Raw genomic sequence first — 21,268 nt, 5'->3', positions numbered from 1 at the left:
GATCTTTATCCAAGCTATTGTGGTGCCATTTAGTCATGCCTTTCAAACCACAGTCAAAACTTAATCAAACAAACTTGGCTTGCACCACATGATGTCTCAATATAGCTTTTCCTCCACGAAGATGAAAGATACGAGTGATGGAGAGTCGATCTCTATTGATTGCAGCCCTTTCTTTCTTATTTTGAGATAAAGCTCTTTGATCTGGTAATTGGATAAAACATAAATTAACTAAACTGCTTTAAAAGCCACGTCTGATTTTCATTCACAAAGAAGCCTGTGTGCTGCCCATTTGTTGTTCCTCAGAGGACGATAGGTATGCGACTTCAATGCCATTTAAGTTTCCGCTATTGCACAAGCTGGTCACGGGGGACTGTTTCAATAGCTGCTTTTCCAGAGGTAACAGTTTCAATAGGCCTTGCTGAGGCCCTGACACCAGTAAAATAGATCTAAGCCTCCCACTGCAAAGATCCCTGAGTGCTTTCTTTTGGTTCCTGCTTCCTGATTCACTACAGATGCACTGGGGGCCAAAACATATAAGTACCTCTGAAGAAAAATACCTGTCTTCCAAGGTTTTCTGCTGATATTTTTTAGACAGAGGTGGCCATTTTCTTAGATACTTTTAGACAGAGGTGGCAGAGGCTTGAGAGCAGGCATGGCATGGCATGGCGCGTCGAGCTGGTTTAGAATGTTGTGTTTGGGGGAGAGTCGTGTTTCAGAATGGTACAAGGCAACTGGGCCAGGACTAAGTGCCCCCTTAGATAGGCAGGGAAAACCCTGTCCTCTCTACGGGGGGACGAGGACGGCAAGTAATTTAGAGTTTCAGCAAACAAACATTGTAGTTAAGGCCATGTTATGATGTGCATTTCCCACTGCCAGCCAGCCTTTCTCTATTAACTGCACCATTGGAGCCAAAAGAGCATTAGACTGGAATTGCGCTTTTCTGCCGACTTCATTTGTCAAACGGATAATCACGGTGAAAGTGAAGATGGATATTGAAAAAGGAAAGAAATGTTCAGACATTCTTGATAGACATCAATACCAGCAGCCCTGTTGACACGCAGTTTCCATTATATCAGTTTGTGTATTTGTGTGTGTACTTGTGTGAATGATAGTAGGTATGAGTGAATATTCTGCACTTCGCCTCGTTGTCATTCCACATCAGTCTCATTCTAATGAGGGGCGCCTTGCTCTTGTCAAACCACGGCTCCAAATGTTTTTTCTTTTAATTTGATTTGGGGATGGTTAAAATTTTTCTTGGCCCGTCAGCTGCGTAGATAAAAATTCCACCTCAGTGTAATTCAGCTCGATTGATGTGATTCATAGATGTAATAACACCAGCGCCAGTGTTTTTTCAAACGTACGTTCGGCACTGGGAGGGGGCACTGCGCACAAAGGTGAGACCACCCTGATATCGTAGCTGATCAGGGAAGGTTTCAGTGAAACAAACTTCTGATTATCTTGTGTAAAACTACATCTTAGTGCTTTACAATAATAAACCAAACGAGAGAACTAGGCTTTATCCTGGTAACGGCATCATATTTTGGGATGCTATCGAGGGTGAAGATTAACATCGTAGAGGGTGGCAACATGTCCAGGATGGCTGATATGAGCGGATGATGAAAGGAAAACGAGAGGACAAACAGACCGTATCAGAAACAGGGTGGTTTGTGTGTGGGTGTGCGTCTCAAAGTACAAGTGCATTCGCATGTATGACCTTTTACACCCTTGAGCCATCAATAGTAATGTTATCCTCCTTCTGAATGAAGGTCCAGCCTGAGGGTCAACCACTTAACCTGGCTTTAACCTCTGAAATTACTAGAGTAAAATATAGACATGGAAAATTGCGTGGGTGGGGAGAGAGGCATGTTTGTGGGACAGAAAGAGGCAAGCAGACAAAAGCCAATGTTGGCAGCACTTATAGGAAAAGGTTTAATTGACCTAGATACTTCCAGCTGTGTGGTGCACCTGGAGTATAAAGACAGCCAATATCATAACCTCCTCACCCTCATCCACGTCATCCTCCTGGCCTATCAGCAGACAATCTTATCACCGAGAGGAGGACACGCAGGGCAGCGCTGGCCTCCGCTTTCGCTTCTCTCCTCTCACATTTGGATTTTATTTGGAGCCAGCGCCACACACATTAATTTAAACAATATTTTTGCCTAAACGGCCCAGCCAATATAAACGGGGAGTTTGAAAAAAAAAATTCCTGTCTTTTTTTTTCTCTCTTTAAACCTGTCAGGTCACTTTAACGGTCTGATTTGAGCTCTGTGTTTAAGAGGTGAATGATGGCTGCAGATAATCGTCTGAGGGATTGGTCACAGGTAGAGCGAGATCACGTTCCTTTAGAACGTATCCCACCAAGCTGCTATTAAATCAGAAATAGATGGATATTTGTCATTAAGCAGAAAATTAGAAGAAAGAAACAAGGGATCACTTTTGACACCTGAGGTAGATGCCAGTCTCCAAAGTCTGCACCTGAGTGTTCATCGATGGCCTCTCATTAACCCATCCACGCAGTGTCTGCCTCACAGTCGCCTCTCTTTTTGACTGACAGTTGCGTGCAGGTTTGAATTATGAGGCAATGCACTGATCAAAGCACTAAATGAAGGCTTAATGAGAGGGATCTGAGATCAATAGGAGGGGAGTCAGATGTGAGGAAAGGGCTGAAGGGAGGGGCGATGAAGACTTACCTCTTATCATCGATATTAAAACCAGTGAATCAAAGAGAGGATTAGCCTGGAAAGATTTGATGCCTGCTTCACGAATTAATCAGTTCACTTGAGCTTCAAAGGGATTAGCTGTTTACACTCTGACGCTATAAAGGTGAGAAATTAGGAGGGGAGATGAGATGCAGCATGATACAATTAACATTTATGAGCAGTGCCGATGAAGGCCACTCTCCGCATGCAGCTCAGAGGATTTTATTCCTTCTTTTATTGCAAAAGTTTTAAAGCCGGACATCTTGCCACAAGCAGATTTCTTTTGGTTTATAAGAATGCAGAGAAGGCCAAAAAGGGGAAAAAAAAAAAAAAACTATGAAAGGCTTGCAATAGCCTGGAGTGAAATGGATGTGGTGTGTGTGTGTGTGTGTGTGTGTGTGGGGGGGGGGGGGGCTGCAGAAATGAAATGAAGAGAGATAGAGTGAGGAAAGGCAAGGAGGTAGAGCCGAACATCAAACAATTTATCACTGCACCAGTCACAACATGCCTGGCCCTTCCCTCTCGCCGTGCTACCAACAAATGCTGGAGACCCACATCAAACACACGCTCTCTTAAACCGACCGTGTTTGTGTCGAGGGCCTCCGTTTGTTGTTCTCTGCAGTGTGACTTGTAATTGCAACGTGATTACCATAACCTGGCATGCTTCACCCCTCCAAACGTTCTAGACGTCAGTGTATATCATAAATGTGTTGCTCCCCGCCTCAGAACGTGGTGATTATCTCAGCGTCTCGCTAGAAATGGTCAACAGGCTATAAAAGTTGGCTTCAGGACAGGAACATGCTCCTTGGAAGAATCACAAAGAAACAGAACTTCTCCATAAAGCGTCAGAACATGAGAGCGATACAGAGGAAGCAAGATCAGTGGGGCTGTAAAACACTGGGAAGAATGTCTCTGGACAAACACAACAGGTGGAGCTGCATCCAAGACCTCCACCCCCTTCCTCCGGCTCAGGCAGTGCTGACATTGAACATTACTCTGCACTGTGTGGCTCTGACTTTCATCATCACCATTCAGTGTCCTGTCCTCTCTTTTTATGACCTGGGAAGCTCAGATCAGCTATTAAGTAAACGATAAAAAAAGACCACTTCTGGAATTTAGCTCTCAACTTTTGAGGTGTCAGCTCGCTTCACTCCAGTTACAGATGGAGCTTGATGAGGACATGTAATTGGTCTGCTGTCGGCCTCCCAGTGTACAAGTACTGGGGAGGCTGTGTATGCCAGTCTCCAGTCTTACCACTGCTTTCAATGACACTTTTTTTTCCAGTTGATGTTTTGTGTCGCGTACAGACTAAATTAGCACGTGATGTCCCTGTCGAAACAACACGACACGAAAAATGGACACTTGACATCACATTGCAACGACTCCACCTTCTGGGTTAAGCATTGTTTGCAGGTTAAATACTGCAGCAGAACCTCCAGAACAGTGCACTTACATGCAGCGTACTCGAGCTGTGGTTACAGCTCTATCAGGCCATGTAACTGGGCTACTGGTATTGTCCCAGTATACATGAATGGGGAAGAATTGATTTTATTCGCTGAAGTATGCTCACCTCCAGAACAGTAGGTGGCGGTAGAAAGCAGACTTCATTTAAAGACTATTAAAGGAAACCTGACTTCTTCTGACTCTGAAACAAGAAGAAGTTGTCTTCATCCAGATGTGCTTTGTTTCCCCGCCATGATGATAGCCCCTCCTTGACTGTTAGCTGCTCCTCTTATGGGTTGAAGACTGCAGCGCACTGAGGTGCAGGAGCTAATTGGTTCCCAACCTCATTATCTAAGTGTGTTTTCCTACTGTGAGAAAGTCGGCTTAGTGCAATTTCAGGCAGGTTAACATGTAACTTTAAAGTTCAGTTTTAGTTGGACGAACACAATAAATTGACTTTTCTGCTCGGATCCAGTTTGACTGTGACTCAAAGTCAACTGAATAGTTATCCTGCTCACCTTATACTTTCATCATAATTAGCTCATGCCTCACAGGCTGCAGCTGCAAGCATTAGCAAAGAAAACAGCAGGCTGTTCAAACAGTGAACACACACACACACACACACACATGCAGACTCTTCAAAAGTAAAAGAGTCAGGTGAAGGCCGACATACGTGCATAAGCCCCTGCACATCACTGCACACTATACAACCGCACACATTCGCACCCTTGGGGCACACGTGTGGCGGGCCTTTGTCAAACTGAGACCGAGCCGAATTCTGCTGAGTGGTCAGATCAGATGTTGGCCTGGTCAAGCAGAAAAAAACCTGTTCAAAATGTTTTGGTGCAGCATCAGAGCCCTTTAAAAGCAAAACAAAACAAAATACGTCTTTGGGAATTATTGACCAGGTTGCGTCCGAATCTGAGAGTTTGTCAGTCAAGGAGTTTTAGCTGCGACGGCTGTTTCTCGCTGTCGTTAGCTTATTTTATGATCGGATATCAATCCCCAGACACAAATCATGTCTGTTTTTCGCAGTTTCTTTTTAAAAAAAATCTGTTTCTTTTACTGACAGCGTATTGTTTATCTTGTAAAATGAAAAGTTTTTGTGGAGGAAAAAAAGTGTTTGTGAAAAGCCAAGAAACTGTTTCAGCACCTATATCAAAAAAACAAACCCAAGGAAGAGTTGAGGGAGCGTATATTCCATCTCTGTGTGAATATCAGGTTCCCTTTGCCTCCCTCGTTTGTGCAGCCATTCCAGGATCTTCTGTTTTTTTATTTTGCTTTAGGCAGTTTCTTGGTTTGAGAGATGAGAGGCACATACAGCTCAGCCGACGATTTTCTTGTCATGTGCTGTGATGACCGATGATTATTAATTGAATGTGAGCTGAACGGTTCCGTACTCACAGCTCTGATAGCAGGTGCAGCCGGTGGAAGGCCCTGGGCTGGAGCTCGCTGATGTTATTCATGCTCAGATCCCTGGGGAAAGGAAAGAATACAAGATCAGCCAATGCATAGGCTCCCTTATCAATGCTCTTTGAAGATATTTGGGACATTACAAATGTTTACAATGTGTATTTCACATGGCGATCAATCATGGCGAGGAGGGAGTAGTTCAGGAGAGAGGTGAAAGGGTTAGGTGGAGAGGTTGGAGGAGGAGGTGGATGAGAGGGAGATGTAGAAGAGAATTTTCCCCAATGAATCATTGTTGGGCAGCTGTAATTTCCTCCTCATCCCAATGACGCTTTCTCTTTTCCAGATGTCTCACTCTACCTTCTCTCAGACCCCGTTCATATCTATCTCTTTCCTTCTCCTTTTTTTCCTCCCTCAGGTTTCTCTGGAGACCACCTCCTTCCCCCTTTGTTCATAGCGCCGATGTAGACTCCATTTCTCCCTGCTTCTCTGACACACTCTGACGTGACAGGGTGTGTTGTGGGGTGAGTGTTGATGCAGCTGCTTTGCGGTCAAAGAGGGAGAGGTGGAGGATGCTCGGATACATCCGTGCATGCAGACATGCACGCACACAAGCGCTCACACACACACACACACACACACACACACACACACACACACACACACACACACACACACACACACACACACAACGTGGAAACCTGCTTTCTTGGAATATAGCATGTGTCAGCCTCTGGTAGAATACATGGCTAACCTTGTGGCCCCAGTCATGTAAGGTCGTCTCTTTGATAAACACAATGAAAGAAAGGTGGCGTTACGTCACCCCTTCTTTGCTTTCACAGCACTCGGGGTCCTGCATGAGTCTTGAAGATTGAGGCTTACGTGTGTGTGTGTGTGTGTGTGTGTGTGCGTGTGTGTGTGTGTGTGTGTGTGTGTGTGTGTGTGTGTGTGTATGTGTGTGTGTGTGTGTGTGTGTGAAAATAACCATTGCTCATAAAGCCAGACCACCGGGCTAGCAAGTGTAAACTGTGCTCTCGGAAGCCCTTTGCTGTTGGGAGTTTTGACACACTGGCTGTTTGTTTGTCGAGTCAGCGCAGCTTGGCTGGATGGATCGATCCGCAGGCATGATCCATATTCCGCTTCAGGGGAGATGTGGAAAAAACCCTGCACGGCAACACTCTGGTTCTCAACTTTGGATATTTGAGCAGGCTGTCATATTTAACAGTTCTGACATGAAATCCATTACAGCAACAGTTTGGTACTTTCTCAAGGATAACATTTAATATGAGGCAGTAGGTTGTGCTCTCCTGCTGTCACTTGGTTTTAGGAGGTGTGACTCAGCATATTCTTTCACCATGAGGTGTTGAAGCTTCGCAATTAACGAGCCTTTTTTTTAATGCCTCAGCTGATGTGCAATATTTTCCATAAGAATGATATATTAATTTGTCTTCATGGGAATTTCCTACGACAGACCCCCACCCACCCACCTAACCCTCCGTTGGGGCTGAGTGCAGAGCAGAGATAAGAAAGGTCCAAGGTGTTCTCAAGGACACATCCTGGAGGGTGGGGGGGTGGGGGGGTGGGGGGTGCTTTCATCAGTGTCCGTGTTTCCAATGACCAAAGTAGACCATCAGTCTTCCTGGTTCAGTGCCTTTGCTGGTTTTAACACGGTTGTTACTTGTGTTCCATCATTCCTGTGTTTTGATGGGCAAGTGGCGTCATATACATCCAGAGTGGTAATGCATGTTGACAGCTGCTGGTGGTGATGTGCCATAAAAGGTAGCAAAGGACCCATAAAATAGGAGGAAAAGGAGGGCACGCGCCAGTTTCAACAACGTCGGGTTCAAAAATGTTCAAAAAGGCTGCGTGGATGGAACCGGGGGTTACAGGGAGTTTAATTAAATTCAAACATGCTTGTAAAACCTAACATCGCAATTTGTGCAGAGTTACATGCAATGCACACTGTGCTTGTTTACAATAAAACTCCAGGACACCGCAAACTACAAGGCACCTTTTAACATTGCCTCACTGTCGACCTTTATTTGAGCTTTTAGTCAGTTTACAGACGTGATCGCCGTTATGAGTGAATGGTGTAGAGCAACTGTCTGGAAGAACAAAGTGGAATGTTTAATAAATCTGAAATGTTCATGGGAGCACACCTCAGCGGCGTCTTTAGATCCGATGAAATACTGAAGAATGTCTAACGAACTATAGATTCGTTCGACTCTTTTTAAAGTTTCCGTATGCCACAGAGACAGAGAAATAAAGATTTAAATTGAAGGTAACAATTATATCAATGTTTCTAGAAAATCCTCAGGTTTCTTGGATGTTACTCAGAAAAACTGCAGATGTTTGTTTGTTTGTTTTTTTAGCTATTTTAGATATAAATCGTTAAATGGACTTTTATTTTCAATAACTTATAACTTTTCAAAAGTAATTATGGCAAAATTAATTTGTTCCCGGTGGCAAACCCAAACACCGTTGCTAAAAATGTATCTTCAACCCAACTGTGCAGATGTCAAATTCAGTTTTATATAATTGGTGCCATTTCATAGCACAGGTACCGCTGCAGGGTTAGACGACGCTCCTGAATTTACAGACCAAACAATTTCCCGGTTAACAGGAACAAACTTGGAGCAGAACCCCTCCCAGGCTGCCATCTGCCTCACCTGGGGGGCTGCACAGCTCCAGGCAGTGATTTAGGAGTCGAAGCAACAAATGCAGTGCATTGATTAAAGTCAGAGGTAAATATGAGATAATAAAGTTGACGGATCGCAGTAACAGCAAATTTTACATAATCAAGACTGGATGACATCACAAATGTGCTAATAATCTTTTGAGGAAAAACATTTATTGGAACATTCTGAAGGGATCATTAAATCAAAGCAATACACACACGCACGCACACGCACACACACGCACACACACTTCAGCCAGCTTCTGGGGATGCGCCCACGGATGGAGACAGCTCTCCTTTATCTGGTCCTGATTAAAGAAGTCATAAACAAACGTTGTGTGAAGTCCATGACAGCAGCCTCACTCAGTCAGAATAAACATGCTGCAATGGAGGGAGAAAATGTTTTAAAATAAAGACACACAATGGTGAGTCATGGGGAAAGGTTGAATGCGGCTCAGCTCGGCTGTGTTCTCCAACGGGCTCGCTGGGAAGCCGGCGAGAGACAGAGACATTTCTGCTCTGCAGGCCAAGGCCTCTGCTGACAACTTGACGTATCGTTGGAAAGCGCTGCGCTATGGCTTGTTTTTAAAATCAAATAACAGCTGTGGCTTTTTTAAACCATGATAATTATGATTGATGACTACCACATGTGCATTGTGTCGGCTGGCGCTGTGACGTGCAGATATTTTCAGCGCAAATAAACGGCCGCAAAAGAAATGAGAAATAGAGCGCTTAAGGATTCTGCAGCCTCCGCAGTATGTGGGGATTCTCAACCAGAAGTTGGGTTTCTGTGTCCTTACTTTATGGACATTTCTAATGTGTGTGTGCTGGGACGTATTGCAGTTTGTGTGTCAGTATCTGTGTGTGTAGTACAATATTTTTCCCATTTATAGGTGGCTGCGGTGTGTGTGGTAAGATGTCTGTCGTTCATTTTCACACCCCTATTGTTTTCCAGCGAGCCTGCAGATGTGGTGGGTACAGTCTCTGGTTGCGCTTTCACCACATCATACATGGAAACGGTCTGCAGTGTGTGTGTGTGTGTGTGGGGGGGGTCTGTGTGTGTGTGCAGGAGAGACGGATCGAATGGGAAAATATGGAAGTTCATGTGTTTCTTTTCTTAATTTTTCATGTGACTATTCACCAGGGAACCGTGCTGCCCTATCTTGACCATCGTGGCGTCAAGAAAGCACGTCTCTCAAGCAGCAGAGTCGCACAGGACATCTCCCCTCTGATCTCTGTCCGCTGCTGAGTGATGAACTGAAGACTCTCGGCAACTTTAGCAGTCGACAGCACAGGGAGACGTGTGCTCATCCCCGGCCGTTCTTTGTATCCGTCTCTGCTCTGAATCTGCAGAAAGACTGACAAAGCATCCAGTCATCCCTGGAGAGGAATTAGATTTTCATGTGCACACATGTTATGTAGTGTGTTTAAGAGCAGAGGTGCAAAATTGTGGCCACGATTGCAGCAATCAGAGGGGGAGAGACATTTGATTCCCTCCTTTGTTTTGGGATTTGCAGATATACAATGTGGTCTGATAGATCGTTTAATCTTTGTGTGTAAGGGAGGAAGGTTTGGCACAAGAAGAAAAGTAAAGTTCTGGATATATGACGGCTTTATGCTGTGATTGATAGAGTAACCATGGCGAGGGGCTTGTCTTAAGGGGGGAACAGAAGCATGAAGGAGCAGGAGGTACATTTCCATGAATGAGCCACTCTCTCTCTCTCTCTCTCTCTCTCTTCCTTATGCCACTCTCCATCTCTGCTTCAGATTTCATCTTGAGCATGGGGTTACACAGTCCGGTTGTTACAATAATGTGATTTATCATATTTCCTTTTTTGCCGTCAGCAGAACTACTGAAGTATGTTATCAGCTCGGTGATCAAAGGTGCTGTGTGGGGGGTGTGAATGTGCCCCCAGCTCCGCTGTAGCCAATTTCAAACTGGAAGCTTTTCTGAAAAGAACTGGTGAGTTAGCGCAGCAAAACAACGAGCCACATCATATGAAAAACACCTCTGTTCAGGAGACATACACACCCACGCTCCACCCAGTGGCCTGTGGGCCGGACGGAGGACCACCCTGGTGAGTGAATGTACCCTCAGTCTGGAAGAGATGCCATCAGCAGTCAGGTGTTTGTCTGACATCAGATGTGAAATGTGTCCGTCAGACAAAGCAGGCCGGAGCACAATGGCGGCTTTGCCTTGGAACTGTCCCCCTTAACGGAACGACATTGTCTCAGAGAAAAAGAGGGGAAGTTTTTTGGCATTTTGCTGGAGCGTAGAATTACATGCAGTATAAAAATAAAGCATGTAAACAAATAAGCTCATATTGTTGCCCTGGAACAGGATGTTTTTCGTGACTCTCACCTACAGAGCCCTACCCTAAGGTCTTCCCTCTCACTTCCTACTCTGTTCGTTCTGTCTCTCCCTGTCAAGTTGTCGTCCCTCCCTCATTCAGGTGGAGACTCTTAGCAAACAAAATGCCAATAATGGCAGTAAGCTGTGAGTCTTTGAAGGCAGCTTACCTCCTGGGAACATTGGAGTAATAGGTCTTTAGAGCAAAGCGTCTACCACATCTTTGCCCAGAGGGCAGGAGTTCTGCGTTTGCAGGGACTGAGCCACACCTTGGCTGTCTTTTACAGTAAATATGACAGTAATGTCTTCAGCTGGATTCAGCCTGTCTGATCCTCACCGCTTAGGTTTTTGAAACAGTTAAAGCCGCGATGAAAGAGGATCTTTTATTCCTCACAATGCAACTGGTAGTCAATGCTTGGGCGCCGCCTTTAAGAGGGCCTAAATAGTTGTTTGTGTGTGTGTGTGTGTGTGTGTGTGTGTGTGTGTGTGTGTGTGTGTGTGTGTGTGTGTGTGTGTGTGTGTGTGTATGGATGGATGTGTGTGTGTGTGGATGTGTGTGGATGTGTGTGTCTGAGACAGAGAGAGCAGTAAGCAGAAGGTCTGCACAATGTGTGAGGGTGAGGTCTAAGTGTGTTTGCTTTTTTTCTATCTGAATAGACTGACTGCTTTGGCATTCAGTTTCTCTCGTGGTCACACATGAGTTTGCACACACACACACACACACACACACACACACATACAAAGAGTCAGGAAGGAGGGCACAATGCTGTCCTCCCCTCCTCCTTCCTCTAAAGATGTGTTTTTTTTCTCCCTCGCTCCCAGACTTCCTGGGAGGGGTACACTGCCCTTTGTGTCCGAAGGAACGCTCTCTTTATCTTTCCCTCTCTCATTCTCTCTTTCTCTCATTCACGGGGCACAAAGAGCGAGGGAGAGGCGAGGGGAAGTCTTTCACCTGGACAAGGAGGGCCACGGGGAGGACTGGGCTACAAAAGAGCAGAGAAATGTGAAGGGGGGGTTGGAGGAAGAGAAAAGACGAGATAACAGGACAGAAAAGGGAGATGCGTCTGTGTTTTTGAGTTCCCATGTTTTGAACTCTTTTCCGCTCACTGCGGTTTCGGGGAGAATGACAGACGGATGTCTGGGTGGAGAGAGCGGCTGTTTAGTCTGAGGTCATGTCATGGGAAACATATTCATGCCCTCTGGGACTTATTCATACCCTGGTATACTGCACACACACATACACACGTGCACATACACACTTTACGTCCGCTCCTTGTCCTCCCACACACACCCTGTCATGAGACGGAGGGGAGAGGGGTGAGAGGTCAAGCACTTCAGTAATGGAACAGGAAGTGTTGGAACAGTCAGAGCTACACAACATACAACTGCCTCCAACATGTGGACGGGACTGACAGGCAGCTGTTGTGGGTAGGACAGAGCCCTGGGAGGCAGAAAAGCATTCATAGTCCACTAATCTGTTGTTTTGGCATTTATAATTTGTCTGGCTTTCATACATGTTCTTTACATGACCTGTGCTCAAGAGAGTTCTCCTGTCTTTATGAATCATAGTAACAATTTATGCCACATAAAGGAAGCCTTACATAAGCAAAGGACAAGCACATGGCATCTAAATCTGCTGCATTAATGGCAAAGACGTGTGGAAAAGGGTTATAAATTTCACTTCTTTTCCAAACATCCTGAAAAGATATCTCTTTCTGAGGTGTTTTTTCCTGCGCGCTGATTTGAGGCAGATTCTCAGCAATAAACGAAACCTGATGAGTATTAGTGTCGGGCTCTGTAATGACTTCATTTGGTTGAATGGCAGAAACAGGAGGACACAGGATCTTGTTCGCGGACTGCTCAAATCCACTGCTGGCTTCTTGACTGCTGCACTCACAGATCTACGCTCAGCTCATCTGCTCCATATATTTAACGGATAACATCTAGAACTGAACTTAGATCAGCACTTGATGAAATCGTACTCCATACCAATGAGGACATGTGGCTGCTGTTGGTTTAAAGAGATTTAGCTTGGCCTCTTGCCACACATGTAAAAAGTCCAGATTTTCTCTTTTGCTTCTTCGCAGACATGTAATAGAGACGTGAGTAAATCTGGCCTCGGCGGACGAATTCCCTCCAGCCACCTTTTATTGCAGATGGATAATACACCTGTGAAGTCCACTTTTAGCAAGACGTATTACGGCATCTTTGTGACCCGACCGCTGTTTTTGCTTTCAGATCATTTCACTACAAAATTAAGAGTCCTGAGAGGACTAGTCCCCCTTCTCAGTTCTCCTCTGCACCTCCTGTTTTTTACATCTCGTCTTCTACTTTCTGGTCCTTCCCGTGCAGCACCCCCAAAATTTGCTGTGCTAAGTGCCTGCGTGCCCTGAGGGGTGTGCACATGTGTGTGACATTTTAGTGCGTCTGTGATTTCTTCTTACTTCCCTTTAGCCAAGTCCCATCCCAGTGGTCCATTCTGTCAAGCTAATCCCTGCTAGCATCGCTGTATCAGCGCTGCTCTGCGGGACGCTTTGATGCTGCACCAGGGGATTGGATAAGGCATTAACCATCATTAAGTCAGTGTGAGTGTGTGCAACATGTTTCCTTGTGTGCACATGGGGGTTCTGTGGGTATGTGCTCCTCTTTGTGTGTGTGTGTGTGTGTATGTGTCTATATTGTTGAGTAGGGCATTATGTATCATTAGCTCTTACTAGTCATCACCTGCACACTGCCAGACCCACATGAGCCACTTTAGTCTGCAGGCCTCTCCAGCGATTAGACAGATACAGACGGACAGCGACAGACTGGTGTTTACTCCTGGTGCAGGGGAAAGTTAAAGGCCTGCTGTACTTCATCTCTAGGGTTTTCTATTTTCAGTACATGGACAAAAATGTTGGAATCTATTGTTATTCGGACCATAAAGTTTCGGTTGGGAGAAAAATATCTGGGCGACCATCTGAGTTTAGCCCTCTAAGCTAAGACATCGAAAGGAAAACATGCTCCAGCATGTTGTGCACAAACTATAAAAAAAGGCCAAAGCAAAGAAGTTCATAGTACAATGATTTATAAAAATGGGCACTGATGTGGTTTGTGGGAGCCTCAGCCAAAATACAAGGAGCAACAACATCTTGTTTCGTATGAAATGTGGTAGACAGCATTTCCGTCTTGCAGCGGGACACAAAACAAGTTTTTGATTTGTGGCAGCAAAAAAATTGGGTTTAAAATTTAAGCCATCTGCCCCTCGTAAGACACGCTGATGTTTTTGGTGGAAATTGGTTTAAAAAAAGCCACACAACCTTGTTCTCAAATAACAGGTCACAGATACGTGTGTGCGTGCGTGCGTGTGTGTGTGTGTAGGTTGGACATATATGCGTGTACATACCCAGGAACAGTTAGCGACAGTTGTCATGGCCTGGTCCCAGAGGACAATGCCTTCTCTGTGGCGCTCAGGCACTTGTACTGATTCATGCACACATGCAAACATTCCCATTGATTCCCAGGGTTGTAGAGGGCTGGAATCGGAATCTGGGCCATGCAGGCCTTCTGAATTCTCCCAGTCAGAAGCAGCCCTTCACCCCTCATCCGCACGACGCGGGGCACACATTCCAAACCCCCATGTCATACTTGTGTCACACTGCCATCACACGAAACACATACAGACATTTAGACACTGCGAGCAGGTCTGACTCCAGTAACTAGTACACGTCCTGTTTATATGTACACTCATATACATGATCCGCCTCTTCCACTTTGGTTACCTTTGGGATCTCGTATTTTGATGCCACATTTTAGCCAGAATACGGAGCGATAGCGGACACTGGCCTCTATGTCTTCTCCTGCCACTCCCAAGAGAACTGACATTGTTTCTATTGTTGTCCTCTTCCTGCCTACCTGCCGTCTGTCCCCCAGCGACATTTAAAAGCCTCCCAGGTTCATGTCAGGAAACTACAAACCATCTCACTGTCCAACACGAACCACCTATTCTTTCTCTCTTAACACCCTCCGGGCATAAATATCACTTTTGTTGCAGACGGAAGTGTTTTTTCTTCTCCTCAGGGGAATGGAAGAGAGAGAGGAACTGACACTGGAGGCAAATTCTTTCTGACAGTGAGGAGGGACAGAAGGAAGTAATAACTCAGTAGAAGTTTCTTGATTAAACATCATAAGCAGAGTAGATTATCCAGGATTTTTCATCTCTATCGGTGCATACCTCCTCCTCAGTTCTGATCACACCTGACAGATTGTTGGCTTGCAGCTGAGGATCCTCCCCCATCCTTGATATGCACACATACACACCTTGAAAACAGAGTACACACCCTTCACTGTGCTCACTCTGCTGCCCTGAGCTGTATGCTCTCATTTGGATTTCTGAAGAGGTGCATTGCCGTCATCCCAGTGATCGTACAGTTACACTCAGTGCTGCATGACCAGCTTCGACACCCGCTCTGAACACACACACACACACACACACACACACACACACACACACACACACACACATACTCAATGTTCTAGTTCTAACTAAAGGAGGCAAGTGGAAAAAGGTGAAGAGAGGAGAATAGGTGTGTGTGTGTGGGGGGGGGGGGGTGTAAATGGGGCAGGGGGCTTCCATAGATGTCTGGAGCCAGGACACTGATGCTGGAGCTGATAGCTGCTGCATAGAGACCCTCTGCTGAGAGTTCTCACACACACACACACACACACACACACACACACACACACACACACACACACACACACACACACACACACACACACAAAGACTGTCTTTCTGTTGTTGTTTGTTTCTGCTCCTCCACCTCCCCACCTTCACCCCCACCCCACCCCCCCACTCTCTCTGTCTGTCCGTCTCAGACGTGATGTTTACAGTGTGACCCCAGCCACTCATGATAGGAATCATTCCATCAACATAATGGCTAAATGACACGCACACGACTGCTACAGTCACCGCCACCACACAGAGGCAGGATGTTGTCTCCTTGTGTGTGTGTGTGTGTGCGTGTGTGTGTCTCTGTGTGTGAGAGTGTAACGTAAACTGGGACTTCATTATAAGTTTCCCTGTCACCAATATTCAATTCTCACTTTTCTCCCGGTCAGTTCAGACTTCCTCTCTTCCTCTACCCTCCCTCCATTTATTCTTGCTTCACCTCCACTTGCAAGAAGAAAATAATTCCTTCAACAGTCTGGGTGGTCTTCACACACACACACGCACACACACACACGCACGCACACAAACGCACACACACATTCGCAAACTCCTTGATTTTCCTCTGTCTGGTAATGCGCTCGCTGTGGTTTCCTGGCCTCAGCCAAAACACCGTTAGAAGTTCACCGCACTCACCACTACCAAAAAGCATCACCTAATCGCTGCTCAGCCACACACACACACACACACACACACACACACACACACACACACACACACATACATGCTCACAAAAATGCACAGTCTTTTCCTTTGACACACACAATGAGGGCCGCTGAAGGATTTGGCTTTAAACAGGTAGGAGTTTGACAAGGTGACTAATTCATTTAATCCAAGTAAAAATTTATGACAGGTGAGCTAATTTAGTAAATATAGATATATAAATATAAATATAGTAATAAAGAAAATATATATGTTTGTATATAAAGAGATAGATGGAGGGATGATAGATAGATGGATGGAAGATAGATAGATAGATGATAGATAGATAGATAGATAGATAGATGATAGATGGATAGATAGATGGATAGATAGATAGATGGATAGATAGATAGATAGATGATAGATAGATAGATGATAGATGGATAGATAGATGGATAGATAGATAGATGGATAGATAGATAGATAGATAGATAGATAGATGGATAGATAGATGATAGATAGATAGATGGATAGATAGATAGATGGATAGATAGATAGATAGATAGATGATAGATGGATAGATAGATGGATAGACAGATAGATGGATAGATAGATAGATAGATAGATAGATGATAGATGGATAGATAGATGGATAGATAGATAGATAGATAGATGGATAGATAGATAGATAGATAGATGATAGATAGATAGATGGATAGATAGATAGATGATAGATAGATAGATGGATAGATAGATAGATAGATAGATGATAGATAGATAGATGGATAGATAGATGGATAGATGATAGATAGATAGATGATAGATGGATAGATGGATGATAGATAGATGATAGATAGATGGATAGATAGATGGATAGATGATAGATGGATAGATGATAGATAGATAGATAGATAGATAGATGATAGATAGATTATAGATAGATGGATAGATAGATAGATGATAGATAGATGGATAGATGGATGACAGATAGATGATAGATAGATAGATCGATAGATGGATGATAGATAGATGATAGATAGATAGATGATAGATAGATAGATGATAGATAGATGGATAGATAGATGGATAGATGATAGATAGATGATAGATAGATAGATCGATAGATGATAGATAGATAGATGATAGATAGATGGATAGATGGATGATAGATAGATGATAGATAGATAGATCGATAGATAGATAGATGATAGATAGATGGATAGATAGATGGATAGATAGATAGATAGATAGATGATAGATGGATAGATAGATGGATAGATGGATGATAGATAGATGATAGATAGATAGATCGATAGATAGATGATAGATAGATAGATGATAGATAGATAGATGGATAGATAGATGGATAGATAGATGGATAGATGATAGATAGATAGATGATAGATGGATAGATAGAAGATAGATGATAGATGGATAGATGGATGATAGATGATAGATAGATGGATAGATAGATGGATAGATGATAGATAGATGGATAGATAGATGGATAGATGATAGATGGATAGATGATAGATAGATAGATGATAGATGGATAGATGGATGGATAGATGATAGATGGATAGATGATAGATAGATAGATGATAGATGGATAGATGGATGATAGATAGATGGATAGATAGATGGATAGATGATAGATAGATAGATGATAGATGGATAGATGGATGGATAGATGATAGATGGATAGATGATAGATAGATAGATGATAGATAGATAGATAGATAGATAGATAGATAGATGATAGATAGATAGATGATAGATAGATAGATAGATAGATAGATGGATAGATAGATGGATAGATGATAGATAGATAGATGATAGATAGATAGATAGATAGATGATAGATAGATAGATAGATAGATGGATAGATAGATGGATAGATGATAGATAGATAGATGATAGATAGATAGATAGATAGATAGATAGATAGATAGATAGATAGATAGATAGATAGATAGATGGATAGATAGATGGATAGATGATAGATGGATAGATGATAGATAGATAGATGATAGATGGATGGATGGATGATAGATAGATGATAGATAGATGGATGATAGATGGATAGATGATAGATAGATAGATGATAGATAGATAGATGGATAGATAGATGGATAGATGATAGATAGATGATAGATAGATGGATAGATAGATGGATAGATGATAGATAGATGATAGATAGATGGATAGATAGATGGATAGATGATAGATGGATAGATGATAGATGATAGATGGATAGATGGATGATAGATAGATGATAGATAGATGGATAGATAGATGGATAGATGATAGATAGATAGATGATAGATAGATAGATAGATAGATAGATAGATAGATAGATGGATAGATAGATGGATAGATAGATGGATAGATGATAGATGGATAGATGATAGATAGATAGATGATAGATGGATGGATGGATAGATGGATAGGAAGAGAGACAGATAGATGGAGGATAGGAAGAGAGATAGACAGATAGCTGGATGGAAGTCAGCACAGTGGGAGGAAGAAGGTCCAAGCCATCAAAACGTTGCCCTGCCAGAGGAGGAGAAGGAGGCCACTGACAGACCAGGACGCTCCTCACAGTGCAGGGACGGCTCCACCCCAAGTCCAGCAGGGAGGCCAAGCACTGGTGAGCATCAGAGCCACTGACCAGGACGAGACTGCCAAGATCCAGGACTACACCAGGAAGATGCTCCCTAAAGATGAACTGCTGAGTGAAAACCTCAGGGAGCAGGAACCTGGCTCAGAGGAGGAGGAGGAGGAACCTTCATGGAGGGACGAGTGCAGCAGGGCAGGGATCTCCTCCAGGTAGAAGAAGAGTCTGACATCCAGAAGTCCTACCGGGGGCTGGAGAAGGCTGGACTGACAGCACAGAGGCTCCACTCATGGCAGCACAGGAGCAGGCTCTATCAAGGATAGAAGTATGGATCTGGACCACCAGAACCCCAGGACATGCACATGTATGTGTGTGTGTGTGTGTGTGTGTGTGTGTGTGTGTGTGTGTGTGTGTGTGTGTGTGTAACAGGCAAACGTACATACTGTACACAGCAGCTCAAGACTCATTAACACACATGCACTCAGACACACTCCCTCAGGCACAGTCTTTCCTCTCTAATCTCTTATCAAAGAGAAGGTCTCTCAAAGCGTCTCACATGACAGCTTATTCCATACGTTGCCCACGGAAATGATTCTTCTCAGAAATCTCTCCCAACTCTGCTCGGAGCACATTTACCTCCGAGAAGTTAGATTCCTCTGCAGAGTCGACCTGAATCATACTGGAGCGTTTTAGCTGGTTCCACTGTGACTCTACCTACACACAGCCGCCTCATCCAAGAGTGCAAATAAACACGAGAAAATAGAGAGCAGAGCCTTGCTTGGCCTCTCCGCTGCAACAGCATGTACAGTTGCGCTGACTTTGAAGGGCTCTCTGATGACACGGGCCAATGATGTCATAGAGTTTCACAGTGTTCTCTAGATGTGGTTTGTAATGTGGACTGTTCTCAAGCAAATCCCTGTGACCTCCGCACCTCCAGGATGTGCTGGGTGGCTAATCCAGCCGCGGCAGCGCAGCGGGGCGTGCTGGACACTTACACACATCCTGGTGGGGATTGGACTGCTTCTCCGCTGTTCTAACCTTTCATACTCCAGGATGAAACGAGAAACTGAAGCCTGCTGTGCCGTGTTCTGGCTTGACAAGCTCCATCAACTCTGCGTGTGTGCATACATGTGGGCAGGGTTAGGGAGCGCAGTTTGTTTACCTTTGATGATTTTTATCAGCGGAGCAAAAGAGAAATCTCTGATTGTTGTGTGTGGTATCTTAATTTGTTGTGGCATCTCTCCTGCTGCCCCACATTCCCTTCTTCTATTTCTTCTTCTTCTACTTCTTCTTCTTCTACTTCTTCCTCTCCAGTTAAGTATGTGTGTTTGTGTGACTGTGTGTGGGCGTTCGCGGTTGGTCGCTGAGTTTATTTATCTTATTCTAAATCAGCCCTCAAACTCACTAATTGGTCCAGTTCCACTGTTAGGTAACGAGGGGAAATGAACAATTACTCTTGTGTTTGTAGTGGATGATGATTGTGTGTGTGTGTGTGTGTGTGTGTGTGTGTGTGTGTGCGTGTGTGTGTGTGTGTGTGTGTGTGCGTGTGTGTGCGCGTGTGTGTGTGTGTGGCTGTAGATTCAGACTCTCAGGTCATCACTGTTTCTCTTTCGAGGAGGACTGACAGGTTCAATATCTCTGCCATTAAGTTTATTGTTTTCTGTGTGTGTGTGTGTGTGTGTGTGTGCGTGTGTGTGTGTGCGTGTGTGTGTGTGCGTGTGTGTGTGTGTGAACCTATGAGAGGGTTATCAGGTGGTTTCCCCAACTATGCAAAAACACACACACATACAGACACACACACAGTCACACACACACACACACACACACACACAGTCACACACACACACACACACACACACACACACACACACACACACACACACTGACCCTGTGACAGCTGCCCATGACAGCAGGATTCAAGTAGAGTTCTTTTGCAGCCTGATCTTTCCATTTCTCCTATAGATCCCCAAGTGAGTCACCGCTCCATCACACCCGGTTTCCTGGATTTCTATCACTTCAATATCAGTTATCACAAAGGGTCTCTAATACGTCCTCGGAGGGTTACGTAGCAGAGCAGCTCTGGAAGATCTGGCAGCAGGTTCTCATAGGAAACTGCTCAGATCTCCCGTCGTTTGCATAATATACGCCTAAAGCTTCTCTCATTACCATTATAAATTCCTGGTGGTGAAGCGGGTTTAATTCCTGCAACTCAATATAGTAAAAACTTGATGAATGATAATAATCATGTGTAATGATTTTTACAGTGGGTCCCATGTGCTCCAGCCAACCTTTCCAACACACGCCCACAGCTCATATTTATGAATTTGTATTAACAGCCTTCGCAAATTGAATCATTCTAAGAATTTTGTCAGGTTTTCAAACAAAAGAAAACAGACAATTACATGAGTTTTTCCAGGTTTCGTGCCAGCAGTTTCTGTTGGTTGAACGGTTCGACCTCAGTACATCTTAGAGCAGTGTAATCCATACGGGGGGCATTAAAGTGCTCATTAAACCTAAACACATTTCTAGCCATCTGTGGCCAGACTCAGTCATTCACAAACAAATGCTAACATCTCACACACACACACACACACACACACACACACACACACACACACACACATACAGAGGTACACTTGCAAACATACACTTGGATGTGCACAGACTCACACTGTGTCTGAAACCTGATACTGAAAGTAGTGGTCCAGTAATTTTGCTT

General features: G+C 44.3%; 1 protein-coding gene across 1 annotated transcript in view; it reads right to left on the bottom strand.

Annotated features, from left to right (window-relative positions):
• The window catches only part of lgr6 (leucine-rich repeat containing G protein-coupled receptor 6), a 39,513-nt gene that overhangs the window by 17,056 nt on the left and 1,189 nt on the right, over positions 1-21,268 (bottom strand). Inside the window, exon 2 of the mRNA XM_086214893.1 lies at positions 5,550-5,621. Within this exon, the coding sequence (XP_086071019.1) occupies positions 5,550-5,621 (72 nt within the window). The remainder of the gene's footprint in view (positions 1-5,549; positions 5,622-21,268) is intronic.

Source organism: Aulostomus chinensis, chromosome 9 (genome assembly GCF_037954235.1).
Source record: "Aulostomus chinensis isolate RoL2024-O1b breed Wild chromosome 9, RoL_Achi_v1.0, whole genome shotgun sequence".
In the NCBI taxonomy this organism is placed as follows: domain Eukaryota; kingdom Metazoa; phylum Chordata; class Actinopteri; order Syngnathiformes; family Aulostomidae; genus Aulostomus; species Aulostomus chinensis.
The sequence above is the reverse complement of the archived record's forward strand: the minus strand, read 5'-3'. Positions and strand labels throughout refer to the sequence as shown.